Genomic DNA, 13,517 nt, shown 5'->3' on the forward strand with positions numbered 1-13,517 from the left:
GGTACTTCTATACCGTGGAGTACTGTTCAGCAGTGGAAAGAATTGAAGTATTTGTATACACAAGAGCTTGGATGAAATTCCAGGGTATGCAGAGTGACAAAAAGCCAACCTGAAAAGGTTACATGCTGTGTGATTCCACTGACACAGTATTCTTGAAATGGCAGAATTACAGCAATGGAGAAGAGATAAACGGTTACCTTAAGAAGGAATGAGCGCAAGAACAAAGTGGATGTAGCTCTAGAAAAAGGTGGTGTGAATCTTAGTGGTGATGGGAATGTTTTGTATCTGATTGTATCAGAGTCAGTCTCCTGGTGGTGATATTGTACTATATAGTCTGCAAAATGTTATTACTGGGAGAAACTGGATATAAAAAGAAAGAAAGAAAAAAAAAATAACGGCCCAGTGTGAGGTTGGTCCACACTTTAAGAGACAAGACTGCAAGGATTTGTGATTTGAGAATCATTGATTTAAGTGTTTTTCTTGTTCTTGCCAGGAAGTATGCTGTGTTGAAAATCATCTCTGATTTTAATTGATAGAGTGACTTTGGTTGGTGAATATGTGGAACACAGATTTATCACAAAAGAGATCTTATATTGATGCTTTCCAAAGCGATCTTGTTTCCCTTGTGGTTTTTAGTGGGGGCTTGTGTGGGTAGGGTAGAGATTGAGGGCTACATGCCACGGCCAGCGTGACAAATCGACCAGGAAAATGTGAGGTTAAAGAGGATGGTGAAAAGAAATTAAGATGCAAAGAGATGGGGGCAGGAGGAGCACTGAGGAGGATGTCCAACAGTGCCGATTTTATTCCACATCTTACAAGCATTTATAAGGCAGATCACAATAGAAGGAGTAATACATCAGTATCTAGTCAGATGACCGCAATTTCTATAACAAGTTTACATTAACTACAAGCAAACCTCGTGATGCCAGGTTGTCTCGGCTAAAGCCATTAGCCAGACAATCAACCAGGGAGTGGGTTATGGGAGGTACAGGAACAACAAGGACCAACTAAGAATTCATGACCCTGACCACATTATTCCCTTCTGTAGGGGGAGTGTGTGGGAAGTCACGTAGGCCAGCGCACGACACATAGCACAGACCCTGTTCTCAGTGTTACTCAACTTTCCCGTCCTTAACCTTGTCAAGGTGTCCGGACTTTGAAGGAGACACAAGTCAGGGCCTGGTTTGATCCTTGACTCCAACCATGCCGTGGCCTCCAACAGCTACTTTAGTTCCAAAGCCTCAATATGCTTCCTGTCTACCTAAGTCATTAAAGTGTGGAGGTTGAGCTAGCCTAGACCATTTCTAAGGTTCTTTCGAGCTCTAAAATTGATTCTTTTACTAGGATGAAAATGGATTGCCCCAGGATCAACAGGAGGAGGAGCCAATTCCCGAGACCAGAATAGAAGTAGAAATACCCAAAGTAAACACTGATTTAGGAAACGACTTATATTTTGTTAAGCTGCCCAACTTTCTCAGTGTAGAGCCCAGGTAAGAGGGTCAGTTAAAAGTGTTTCTAGATGTTGGATAGAAATATGTGGATTGTTGCTATTTTTCTGATTTTACACGAGGTGGCTAATCACAAAATGGAAAACTCATCATGTGTCCCTGGAAAAAAATCAAGTGTATCCAGTGATGGAAAATGTATGGACTGTTGGTAAAGGAGACTTTTAATGCTTGTAATTGTTTTTGGCAATTTGATACTTCCTTATGAATTAGCAGACATCACAACCTTTGGTTTTTTTTGACCAGTGCAGCCCTGAAAAAGCTGAAATCCAGAGTGGCAGACTTTGCTAGAGAAACTGCAGCTGCTCACTGTAGCTGCCATCATGGATCTAGAAAACCTAATGGTTTGGGACAGTTAGTGTTGATGGCTGTTATTCACTAAGTCACATGCAAGCTGTTGTGAGATTTAAATTTCTTTTTTCCTCCAAGCAAAATGATTGGAAAGCTAGAGCATGGGTGGCCTGTTCTTTGGAAGACTTACATAAGAGTGAAGAGTATTTCAAATATTTAGCCTTGGCTTTTAAGCAGCATGTGTTAACACCAATTTTCAAGAAGGTGTAGTGATTTGAATACTTCCTTAAAGTTGAACATGAAAATATTTGATGATTAAAATAATTAAAAATTATTTTTATTAACATATAATGTATTATTTGCCCCAGGGCTACAGGTCTGTGAGTCATCAGGCTTACACATTTCATAGCACTCACCATAGCACATACCCTCCCCAGTGTCCATAACCCAACCACCCTGTCCCTATCCCTCTACCCCCCAGCAACTCTGTTTGTTTTGTGAGATTAAGAGCCTCTTATGGCTTGTCTCCCTCCCTATTCCATCTTGTACGATTATGACTTTTAATTACATTATGATTTTTAGTGTAATGGTGTCTGTTAATAGAGCTGTTACATAGCTGTAATATTCCTTAAAAATATGATTAGTAAATTAATTTTAAAAACATTTTGTAGACCTTTTGACCCTCAATATTATGAAGATGAATTTGAAGATGAGGAAATGCTGGATGAAGAAGGTCGAACCAGGTTAAAATTAAAGGTACTCTTCCAGGCTGTACTCATTTAGTTTTTTCTTTTATAAAGTAAAACCTGGGGATAGTCACTTGAGACTTCAACTTTTAAAAAGGATTTTAAATGTTTTTTTGTTTTATAAACAAATGAATTGTGTTTTCAGAATGTTTTTAGGAAGAAAATATATAGCTTTTTCTCTGTATAGGTCTCTGTAAAATATAAAGCACTTTTCCATTATCTTCTTCACTGTTACACTGTTCTGATGCTTTAAAAAAATTATTAGCTTCTTCCTTCAGAGTAAGTAGCATTGTGGTTTGGTGTTTATAATGACTGCTTCCATATGTACTGTGGGTTATGTTCTAGCGACTTCCTGCAAGAGGAAATCCTTCAGGTTCTTTGATCTATAGATTAAAAAAATCATACACAAAAGGAGAATCTATTACTAGTGCCTTCCAGTTGCTCTTGTTGGCTGTTAGAGATTTTTTTATTACACTACGTTCCTATTAATGTTTCTCTTTGATACCTTATACTGGCTGGCTGTCCACAAAGGGCCTCTAATCTTCCTTTAATCAAGGAGGATGAAGGTTAAGCAGATACTTTAAAACTGAGTTGTACCAGAGAATGAGAAGCAGTTGAACTCATGGTATGATATTTGCAGCTATGCTTTTTGAATTCTTTGAATTCTTAAATCCTATAATTATTTCAGTTTTCAGTGGATATTGTGTATGGTGTTTGAATGTTAAGAAGTGGCAGTCTGGCATTCTTAGAATTCAGGGGCCGAATTTTTAGAATAATTCCATCTTTTCAAGTGTGATAGATCTACAGGTATCTAAAGAACCTTATACAAGATGGTTTCTATACAAAATGTGTGGGCTTCAAAAGTTTTCAATGAAATTTCACTACTCCTTCCTCTTAAAGGAAATATAAATCAAATGAGAAAATGGAAATAGACCCCAATAAATTGTTCCAGGACACAGAATTAATAGGCATAGTTATTAGACTATTAGTTAATTTTTTTGATGTCCTTTACCTTGCCTCTTCTCTTCCCACATTTGCTCATCTGTTAATATTTTTCCTTCAGGCATGTGTATCTATTGATAGAGGGTTAGCACTGTGAATTTTTCATGCCTGTTTTAGTGCCTCTGATAGTATTCTACTGCTTTTCATTATTTCTCATCATTTATATAAATTAATGTAGTTCTGTATTTATTTACTCTTTATTGATTTTCTGCATTTTTGCCTTACCTTCTGCTAGGGTGCACCAATATCAATATATCTATTTTAGGCCATATAATATCAGACTACTATAGGCATCAAAGATGAGGAATGAGTTTCTCATTTCTCATTTCTGTCACCAAAGCCTTGGTGCTTAGGGGCACCTGGGTGGCTCAGTCAGCTAAACACCTACTTTTTTTTTTTTTTTTACGATTTCATTTATTTATTTGACAGAGAAATCTCAAGTAGGCAGAGAGGCAGGCAGAGAGAGAGGAGGAAGCAGGCTCCCTCCCGAGCAGAGAGCCCGGTGCAGTGTGGGGTGCGGTGTGGGGCTCAGTCCCAGGATCCTGAGATCATGACCTGAGCTGAAGGCAGAGGCTTAACCCACTGAGCCACCCAGGTGCCCCTAAATATCCTACTCTTGATTTCAGCTCAGGTCATGATCTCAGGTTCCTGAGATTGAGCTCTGCATTGGGTTCCCTATTCAGCAGGGAGTCTGCTTGTCTCCTTCTCCTTCTGCCGCTCCCCCTGCTCATGTGCTTGCTATCCCCCTTAAATAAATAAATAAATCTTAAAAAAATAAAACTTGGTGCTTAGAGTACAAAAGGTCGATATGTAACAGAAGCTTTGGTATGTGATGGAAAATAACCTTGGACCCTTTGTTTTTTGAGCGATGTTCCCAAGACTAGGATGATCATTCCTTCTTTTTTTTTTTTTAAAGATTTTATTTATTCATTTTTAAGAGAACACAAGCGGGTAGCGGTCTGGGGTGGGAAGGAAAAATGAATCTGAGGTGGAGTCGGTACCGAGTGCAGAGCCTGGTGTGGGGCTCAATCTCACAACCAGGAGATCTTATCCTGAGCAGAAACCAAGAGTCAGATGCTGAACTAACTGCCACACAGGTGCCCCTACAGTAGCTGTTCTTAGATAGTCAGTTGGTGGTGTAATTAATTCTTTGAAGAATAAGGAACCAGGGTGCCTGGCTGGCTCAGTTGGAATTGTGTGTGATGCTTGATCTCAAGGTCGTGGGTTTGAGCCCCACACTGGGTGTAGAGAGTACTAATAAACAAACAAATAAACTTAAATAAACAATAAGGAACCAGGTATTGTTTATATATTTCTATGACGTCTTCCATCTTTAAAGCTACTTTACTGTGTCTTTCATCCCAATAGGGTTAAGACCTAGCAGTGTATCCTGTCATAGCATCATTATAATTTGAATCACTTTATATAATAGCATTTTTCAAACTGGCTTCTCAGTTACTAATGGCCTCTATGTGTATATTTTTTGGTGTGAAAGGGAGGGTAGGAATAGTATAGATTGTTTTTATCCTTTTATTAGGGAAAATTTTAACACATTACGAATATAATGAGAACCATATAATGAACTTTCATGTACCCATCACACACTTCAGTGGTTATCAGGTTGGACAATCTTGTGTCCTTTATATTCCCTACCATTACCCAGACTTTTGAAATAATCTCAGATATGGTATCATAGTTAATTAACGAATATTGATTTCTTTTATCAGCTGGCTTCATGGTTACTTTTTTTTCTTTTTCTTTTTTCTTAATTTATTTTCTTTGGTAATCTCTACACCCAGTGTGGGGCTGGAATTCACAACCTTGAGACCTGGAGTCAAATGCTCTTCCAACTGAGCCAGCCAGGTGCCCCCATAGTTGTTCACTTAGTGAGCAATAAAGAGGAAAGGAAAAAACTGGAAGGGAACTAGTAAGACCCTGTTGTAGTATTGGTTTCTGAACTAGACTTCAGTGATTCATCCCTTACATACAACACCCAGTGCTCATTACAAGTGCCATTTCTCTAATACCTATCACCCATCTAACCCATCTCTTACCTACCTCCTTCCATCAACCCTCAGTTCCCTGTAATTAAGAGTCACTTATGGCTTGTTTCCCTCTTTTTTTTCTTTACTCCCTTCCCATATGCCATCTGTTTTCTATCTTAAATTCCACGTATGAGTAAGATAATATGGTATTTGTGTTTATCTGACTGACTTCACTTAGCATTTTAGCTCCATCCATGTCATTGCAAATGACAAGATTGCATTCTTTTTGATTACTGAATAATACTCCAGTGTGTGTGTGTGTGTGTGTGTGTGTGTGTGTGTATGTGTATTATACTGTATCTTTTTAAATTATTTTTATTAACATATAATGTAGTATTTGCCCCAGGGGTACAGGTCTGCAAATCATCAAGTTTACACACTTCACAGCACTCACCATAGCACATACCCTCCCCAATGTCCATAACCCAACCATCCTATCCATGCCCCTCTCCCCGCAGCAACCCTCAGTCTGTTTTGTGAGATTAAGAGTTTCTTATGGTTTGTTTCCCTCCTGATCCCATCTTGTTTCATTTTTTCCTTTCCTACCTCCCAACCCCCCAACTCTGCCTCTCAAATTCCTCATATCAGAGAGATCATATGATAATTGTCTTTCTCTGATTGACTTATTTCGCTCAGCATAATACCCTCTAGTTCCATCCATGTCGTTGCAAATGGCAAGATTTCATTTTTTGATGGCTGCATAGTACTCCATTGTATATGAACAGATAAAGATGTTGTGTATGTGTGTGTGTGTGTGTGTGTGTGTGTCCATACACACACACAACATCTTCTTTGTCCGTTCATCTGTTGATGGACATCTAGGTTCTTCCCATAGTTTGGCTGTGTGGACATTGCTGCTATAAACATTCCGGTGCCTGTGCCCCTTTGGATCACTACATTTGTATCTTTAGGGTAAATACCCAGTAGTGCAATTACTGGGTCATAGGGTAGCTCTATTTTCAACTTTTTGAGGACTCTCCATGCTGTTTTCCAGAGTGGCTGCACCAGCTTGCATTCCCACCAACAGTGTAGGAGGGTTCCCCTTTCTCCGCATCCTCTCCAACATCTGTCATTTCCCGACTTACTAATTTTAGCCATTCTGACTGGTGTGAGGTGGTATCTCCTTGTGGTTTTGATTTGTATTTCCCTGATGCTGAGTGATGTTGAGCATTTTTTTCATGTGTCTGTTGTCCATCTGAATGTCTTATTTGCAGAAATGTCTGTTCATGTTCCCTGCCCATTTCTTTTTTATTTATTATTTGACAGAGAGAGATACAGTGAGCGAGAGAGGGAACACAAGCAGGGGGAGTGGGAGAGGAAGAAGCAGGCTTCCCACTGAGCAGAGAGCCCGATGTGGGGCTCGATCCCAGGACCCTGGGATCATGACCCAAGCTGAAGGCAGACGCTTAACAAGTGAGCCACCCAGGTGCCCCACCCTGCCCATTTCTTGTTTGGATTATTTTGTTCTTTGGGTGTTGAGTTTGATAAGTTCTTTATATATTTTGGATACTAGCCCTTTATCTGATATGTCATTTGTGAATGTCTTCTCCCATTCTGTTGTCAGTTGTCTTTTGGTTTTGTTAACTGTTTCCTTTACTGTGCAAAGGATGATCTTGATCTTGATCTTGATGAAGTCCCAATAGTTCATTTTTGCCCTTGCTTCCCTTGCCTTTGGTGATGTTTCTAGGAAGATGTTGCTGCGGTTGAGGTCGAAGAGGTTGCTGCCTGTGTTCTCCTCAAGGATTTTGATGGATTCTTATCTTACATTGAGGTCTTTCATCCATTTTGAGTCTAATTTGTGTGTGGTGTCAGGAAATGGCCCAGTTTCATTTTTTTGCATGTGGCTGTCCAATTTTCCCAATACCATTTGTTGAAGAGACTGTCTTTTTTCCATTGGACATTCTGCTTTGTCGAAGATTATTTGGCCATAGAGTTCAGGGTCTATTTCTGGGCTCTCTATTCTGTTCCATTGATCTATGTGTCTGTTTTTGTGCCAGTACCATACTGTCTTGATGATTGTAGCTCTGTAATAGAGCTTGAAGTCTGGAATTGTGGTGCCACCAACGTTGGCTTTCTTTTTCAACATTCTTCTGGCTATTCGGGGTCTTTTCTGGTTCCATATAAAGTTTAGGATTATTTGTTCCATTTCTTTGAGAGAAATTGATGGTGTTTTGATAGGGCTTGCATTAAATGTATAGATTGCATTAGGTAGCATAGACATTTTCACAATATTTGTTCTTCCAATCCATGAGCATGGAACGTTTTTCCATTTCTTTGTGTCTTCCTTAATTTCTTTCTTGAGTACTTAATAGTTTTCTGAGTACAGATTCTTTGCTTCTTTGGTTAGGTTTATTCCTAGGTATCTTATGGTTTTGGGTGCACTTATAAATGGGATTGACTCCTTAATTTCTCTTTCTTCTGTCTTGTTATTAGTGTATAGAAATGCAACTGATTTCTGTGCATTGATTTTATATCCTGGTACTTCACTGAATTCCTGTACAAGTTCTAGCAGTTTGGAGTGGACTCTTGGGTTTTCCACATAGAGTATCATATCATCTGCAAAGAGTGAGAGTTTGACTTCTTTGTCAGTTCAGATGCCTTTAATTTCTTTTTGTTGTCTGATTGGTGGGCTAGGACTTCTAGTACTGTGTTGAATAGCAGTGGTGATAGTGGACATCCCTGCTGTGTTCCTGACCTTAGGGGAAAAGCTCTCAGTTTTTCCCCATTGAGAATGATATTCACTGTGGGTTTTTCATAGATGGCTTTGATGATATTGAGGTTTGTACCTTCTCTCCCTACACTTCAAAGAGTTTTGATCAAGAAAGGATGCCATACTTTGTCAAATGCTTTTTCAGCATCTACTTAGAGTATCATATGGTTCATGTTCTTTCTTTTGTTAATGTATTGTATCACATTGATTGATTTGCGGATGTTGAACCAACCTTGCAGCCCAGGAATAAATCCCACTTGGTCGTGGTGAATACTCCTTTTAATGTACTGTTGGATCCTATTGGCTAGTATTTTGGTGAGAATTTTCGCATCTGTGTCCATCAAGGATATTGGTATGTAATTCTTCTTTTTGATGGGGTCTTTGTTTGGTTTTGAGATCAAGATAATGCTGGCCTCATAAAGTGAGTTTGGAAGTTTTTCTTCCATTTCTAGTTTTTGGAACAGTTTCAGGAGAATAGGTATTAATTCTTCTTTAAATGTTTGGTAGACTTCCCCTGGGAAGCCGTCTGGCCCTGGGCTCTTGTTTGTTGGGAGATTTTTGATGACTGCTTCAATCTCCTTACTGGTTATAGGTCTGTTCAGGTTTCCTATTTCCTCTAGTTCAATTTTGGTAGTATATATGTCTCTAGGAATGCATCCATTTCTTCCAGATTGTCAAATTTGCTGGTGTATAGTTGCTCATACTATGTTCTTAAAATTGTTCGTATTTCTTTGGTGTTGGTTGTGATCTCTCCTCTCTCATTTATGATTTTATTTCTTTGGGTCCTTTCTCTTTTCTTTTTGATAAGTCTGGCCAGGGGTTTTCCAATCTTATGAATTCTTTCAGAGAACTAGCTCCTAGTTTCGTTGATTTGTTCTACTCTTCTTTTCATTTCTATTTCATTGATTTCTGCTCTGATCTTTATTATTTCTCTTCTGCTGGTTTTAGGCTTTCTTTGCTGTTATTTCTCCAGCTCCTATAGGTGTAGGGTTAGGTTGTGTCCTTGAGACCTTTCTTGTTTCTTGAGAAAGGCTTTTATGGCTATATACTTTCCTCTCAGGACTGCCTTTGCTGTGTCCCACAGATTTTGAACTGTTGTGTTTTCATTATCATTTGTTTCCATGAATTTTTTCAGTTCTTCTTTAATTTCCTGGTTGACCCATTCATTCTTGAGTAGGATGCTCTTTAACCTCCATGTATTTGAGTTCTTTCCACATTTCCTGTTGTGATTGAGTTCTAGCTTCAGAGAATTGTGGTCTGAAAATATGCAGGGAATGATCCTAATATTTTGGTATCGGTTGAGACCTGATTTGTGATCCAGGATGTGATCTATTCTGGAGACTGTTCCATGTGCACTAGAGAAGAATGTGTATTCTGTTGCTTTGGGATGGAATGTTCTGAGTATATCTGATGTCCATCTGGTCCAGTGTGTCATTTAAGGCCTTTTGCTTAGAGGACCTCTTTCAATATTTCCTGTAAGGCTGGTTTGGTGTTTGCATATTCTTTTAATTTTTGTTTGTCCTGGAAGCTTTTTATCTATCCTTCTATTTTCAATGATAGCCTAGCTGGATATAGAATTCTTGGCTGCATATTCTTCTCATTTAGTGTTCTGAATATATCATGCCAGTTCTTTCTGGCCTGCCAGGTCTCTGTGGATAAGTCTGCCAATCTAATATTTCTACCATTGTATGTTACAGACTTCTTGTCCTGAATTGCTTTCAGGATTTTCTCTTTGTCACTAAGACTAGTAAGTTTTACTATTAGATAATGGGGTGTGGACCTATTTCTATTGATTTTGAGAGTGGGTTCTCTGTGTCTTCTGGGTTTTGATGCTTGTTCCCTTTGCCATATTAGGGAAATTCTCTATTATAATTTGCTCCAATATATGTTCTGCCCCCTCTCTCTTTCTTCTTCTTCTGGAATCCCAATTATTCTAATATTGTTTTGTATCATGGTATCACTTCTCTCTCGAATTCTACCCTCGTCGTCCAGTTGTTGTTTCTCTCTCTTGCTCAGCTTCTTTATTCCTCATCATTTGGTCTCCTATATCACTAATTATCTCTTCTGCCTCAATTATCCTAGCAGTAACAGCCTCCATTCTTGATTGCACCTCATTAATTCCTTTTTTGATTTCAGCTTTGTTAGATTTTGGTTCTTTTATTTCTCCAGAAAGGGATTTTATTCATCCAGATAGGGTTTCTCTGATATCCTCCATGCCTTTTTCAAGCCCAACCAGCACCTTGAGAATCGTCATTCTGAACTCTAGATCTGACATATTACCAATGTCTGTATTGATTAGGTCCCTAGCTGTCAGTACTGCTGCTTCTTTTTTTTTTGTGGTGAGTTTTTCCGCCTTGTCATCTTATCCAGATAAGAATATATGAATGAGAGAATAAAATACTAAAAGGGTGGCAAAGACCTCAGAAAAATGTATGCTAACCAAATCAGAGGACACCCCAAACTGGGGGGAGAAGAAAGGAGGTTTAAAAGAAATTAAAAAAAGAAAAAAAAAAAATATATATGTGTGTGTGTGTGTGTTTATAATTTAAATATATACATATATTTAATATATGTATATATTAAATATATATTTATATATGTATATTAAATATACACATATATTTACATATATACATAAATATATACATACATAAATTTAAATATATACATATTTAAATTACAAGCACACACAAATAAATAAATTAGACTGGTGAATAGAACAGCTCCACCCACTTGATTTTGGGTGTATTTTGGTCTCTTAGAAGAAACTACCTCCCAAAATATTAAAGAAAAGCTTTCATATATGTAAATGTGTGTGTGTATGTGTGTGTGTATATATACACACATACAAAAATAAGGGTAAACATGAGGAAGGGATGGAATATGATTGTAAAGATGAAAATTTTTTAAATATTCTAAAAAAGGAATTGATAAGATAAGTTGGCTGGAAAAAGAAGAAAAAAAAAGGTGGGGGGAGAGAATGTGCTCAGGCTGGAGACAAGAACAAAGCCCTGTGATAGATTTAGGGTATATTTTGATCTATTAGAAGAAATTGTATCCCAAAATTTTTTAGGAAAACAAGAACCCCTATATGTATACAAAAAATAAGGTTAAATACAATGAAGGGTAAAATATGACTATAATAATGTAGGGTTTAAAAAGATTTTTTTTTTTTAGAAAGGTATTGTTAAGGTAAGCTAGTTAAAAAATGTTAAAAGACGAAAGAGGAAAAGTTTAAAAAATTAGAATAAGAAAAAATTTTTTTTAATTTAATTAATTTTGCAAGACTAAAGAATCATGGGGAGAAAGCCATGAATTCCATGCTTTGCTTTCCCCTCCTCTGGAATTCTGCTGTTCTCCTTGATTGGTGAGCTTGGTCTTGCTGGATGTTCTTGCTGATCTTCTGGGAGAGAGGCCTCTTCCCGGGATTCTCAAATGTCTTTGCCTGAGGCAGAATTGCACCGCCTTTGTCAGGAGCCAGGCTAAGTAATCTGCTCTGGTTCGCTCTCAGGAGCTTTTGTTCCCTGAACGGTTTCTGTAGAGCTCTGGAAGATGGGAATGAAAATGGTGGCCTCCCAATCTCCGGCCTTCGTAGCCGAGAGCTCAGGGCCCCACTCCTCAGTTCGCCCTCGGAGAAAAGCCATTAATCCCTCCGTCTCCCTGGTCTCGGGCCACGCTCTGGGCTCACCCTGCCTGTGACCGAGCATTTCTGTCTTTGACGCATGGGCCCATTTGGTGTTTCCAAACCCAGCAGATTATTGCTTCCAGAGGAGGAAGGTGAGTCTTCCTGGGTCTGCCACTTGTGGGGTCCCTGCTCAAAGAGCAGTGGTCCAACTGTGCCTAGAATCATAGTTCAAGGTAACCCCAAGCTGAGAGCTCACGCCTCAGCTCTGTCTCTGTAGTCAGCTTCCCCACTCTGATACCTGGCAGCTCTGCCACACTCAGACTCCCCTGATCCTTCTGTGACCCTGTGGGACCTGAGACCCCACTGTCCCTGTGAGGGCTCCACCCCCACTTAGCCTCTGGAGCAGTGTCTCTCAGTGGAGCAGACTTTTAAAAGTTCTGACTTTGTGCTCCACTGTGCCACCGCTTGCCGGGAGCCGGCCCCTCCCTGACAGTCTATCTTTCCATCGCCTTGGATTCACTTCTCTGCACGTCCTACCTTTCTGAAAGTGGTTGATTTTCTGTTCCTAAAATTGGCTGCTCTTCTCTTTGATCTTCTGTTGAGTTTGTAGGTGTTCAGAATGGTTTGAGAACTATCTAGCTGAACTGCCACCTGATGTCATTTCAGTCCGCTACTCCTCCTCCATCTTGCCCAGACTCTATACCTCATCTTCTTTTTTTTTTTTTTTAAAGATTTTATTTATTTATTTGACAGAGATCACAAGTAGGCAGAGAGGCAGGCAGAGAGAGAGGAGGAAGCAGACTCCCCGCTGAGCAGAGAGCCCGATGAGGGGCTCAATCCCAGAACCCTGGGATCATGACCTGAGCTGAAGGCAGAGGCTTTAACCCACTGAGCCACCCAGGTGCCCCATATACCGCATCTTCTTAATCAGTTCACCAGTCAATGGACATTTGGGCTCTCTCCATAGTTTGGCTGTTGTTGATAATGCTACTATAATTATCAGAAGTGTGTACCCTTTCAGTACCCCTTGTATCTTACTTAGTGCAATAACTAGATCATAGGGTAGTTCTATTTTTTAACTTTTTAAAGTTAAAAAGTATTCCAGAGTGGCTGCAGGTTAGCAATCCCACCAACAGTGTGAGAGGGTTCCCCTTTCTCCATATCCTTGTTAACACCGGTTGTTTGCTGTGTTATTTTAGCCATTCTGACAGGTGCGAGGTGATACCCATTGTGGTTTTGATTTGCATTTCCTTGATGATGAGTGATGTTAAGCATCTTTTCATGGGTCTGTTAGCCATCCGGATGTCTTTTTTAGAAAAGTGTCTATTCATGTCCTCTCTCCATTTCTTAACTGGATTATTTGTGTTTTGGGTGTTGAGTTTTGGTAAGTCCTTAATAGATTTTGGATACTGACCCTGTATCAGATACGTCATTTGCAGTTAGCTTCTCCTATTCCGTAGGCTACTTCTCAGTTTTGTTAATTGTTTCCTTTGCTGTGCAGAAGCTTTTTGTCTTGATGAGGTCCCATCAGTTCATTTTTTGCTTTTGTTTCCCTTGCCTTTGGTGACCTGTCTAATAAGAAGTGCTGTGGCC

The 13,517-nt window shown here is 39.2% G+C and overlaps 1 protein-coding gene across 1 annotated transcript in view; it reads left to right on the plus strand.

Moving 5' to 3' along the window:
- The window catches only part of LEO1 (LEO1 homolog, Paf1/RNA polymerase II complex component), a 44,850-nt gene that overhangs the window by 16,225 nt on the left and 15,108 nt on the right, over positions 1-13,517 (plus strand). Inside the window, exons 5-6 of the mRNA XM_032856466.1 lie at positions 1,345-1,490; positions 2,468-2,552. Of these exons, the coding sequence (XP_032712357.1) occupies positions 1,345-1,490; positions 2,468-2,552 (231 nt within the window). The remainder of the gene's footprint in view (positions 1-1,344; positions 1,491-2,467; positions 2,553-13,517) is intronic.

This window comes from Lontra canadensis, unplaced genomic scaffold (genome assembly GCF_010015895.1).
Source record: "Lontra canadensis isolate GAN:19392208 unplaced genomic scaffold, GSC_riverotter_1.0 scaffold12, whole genome shotgun sequence".
Lineage (NCBI taxonomy): Eukaryota > Metazoa > Chordata > Mammalia > Carnivora > Mustelidae > Lontra > Lontra canadensis.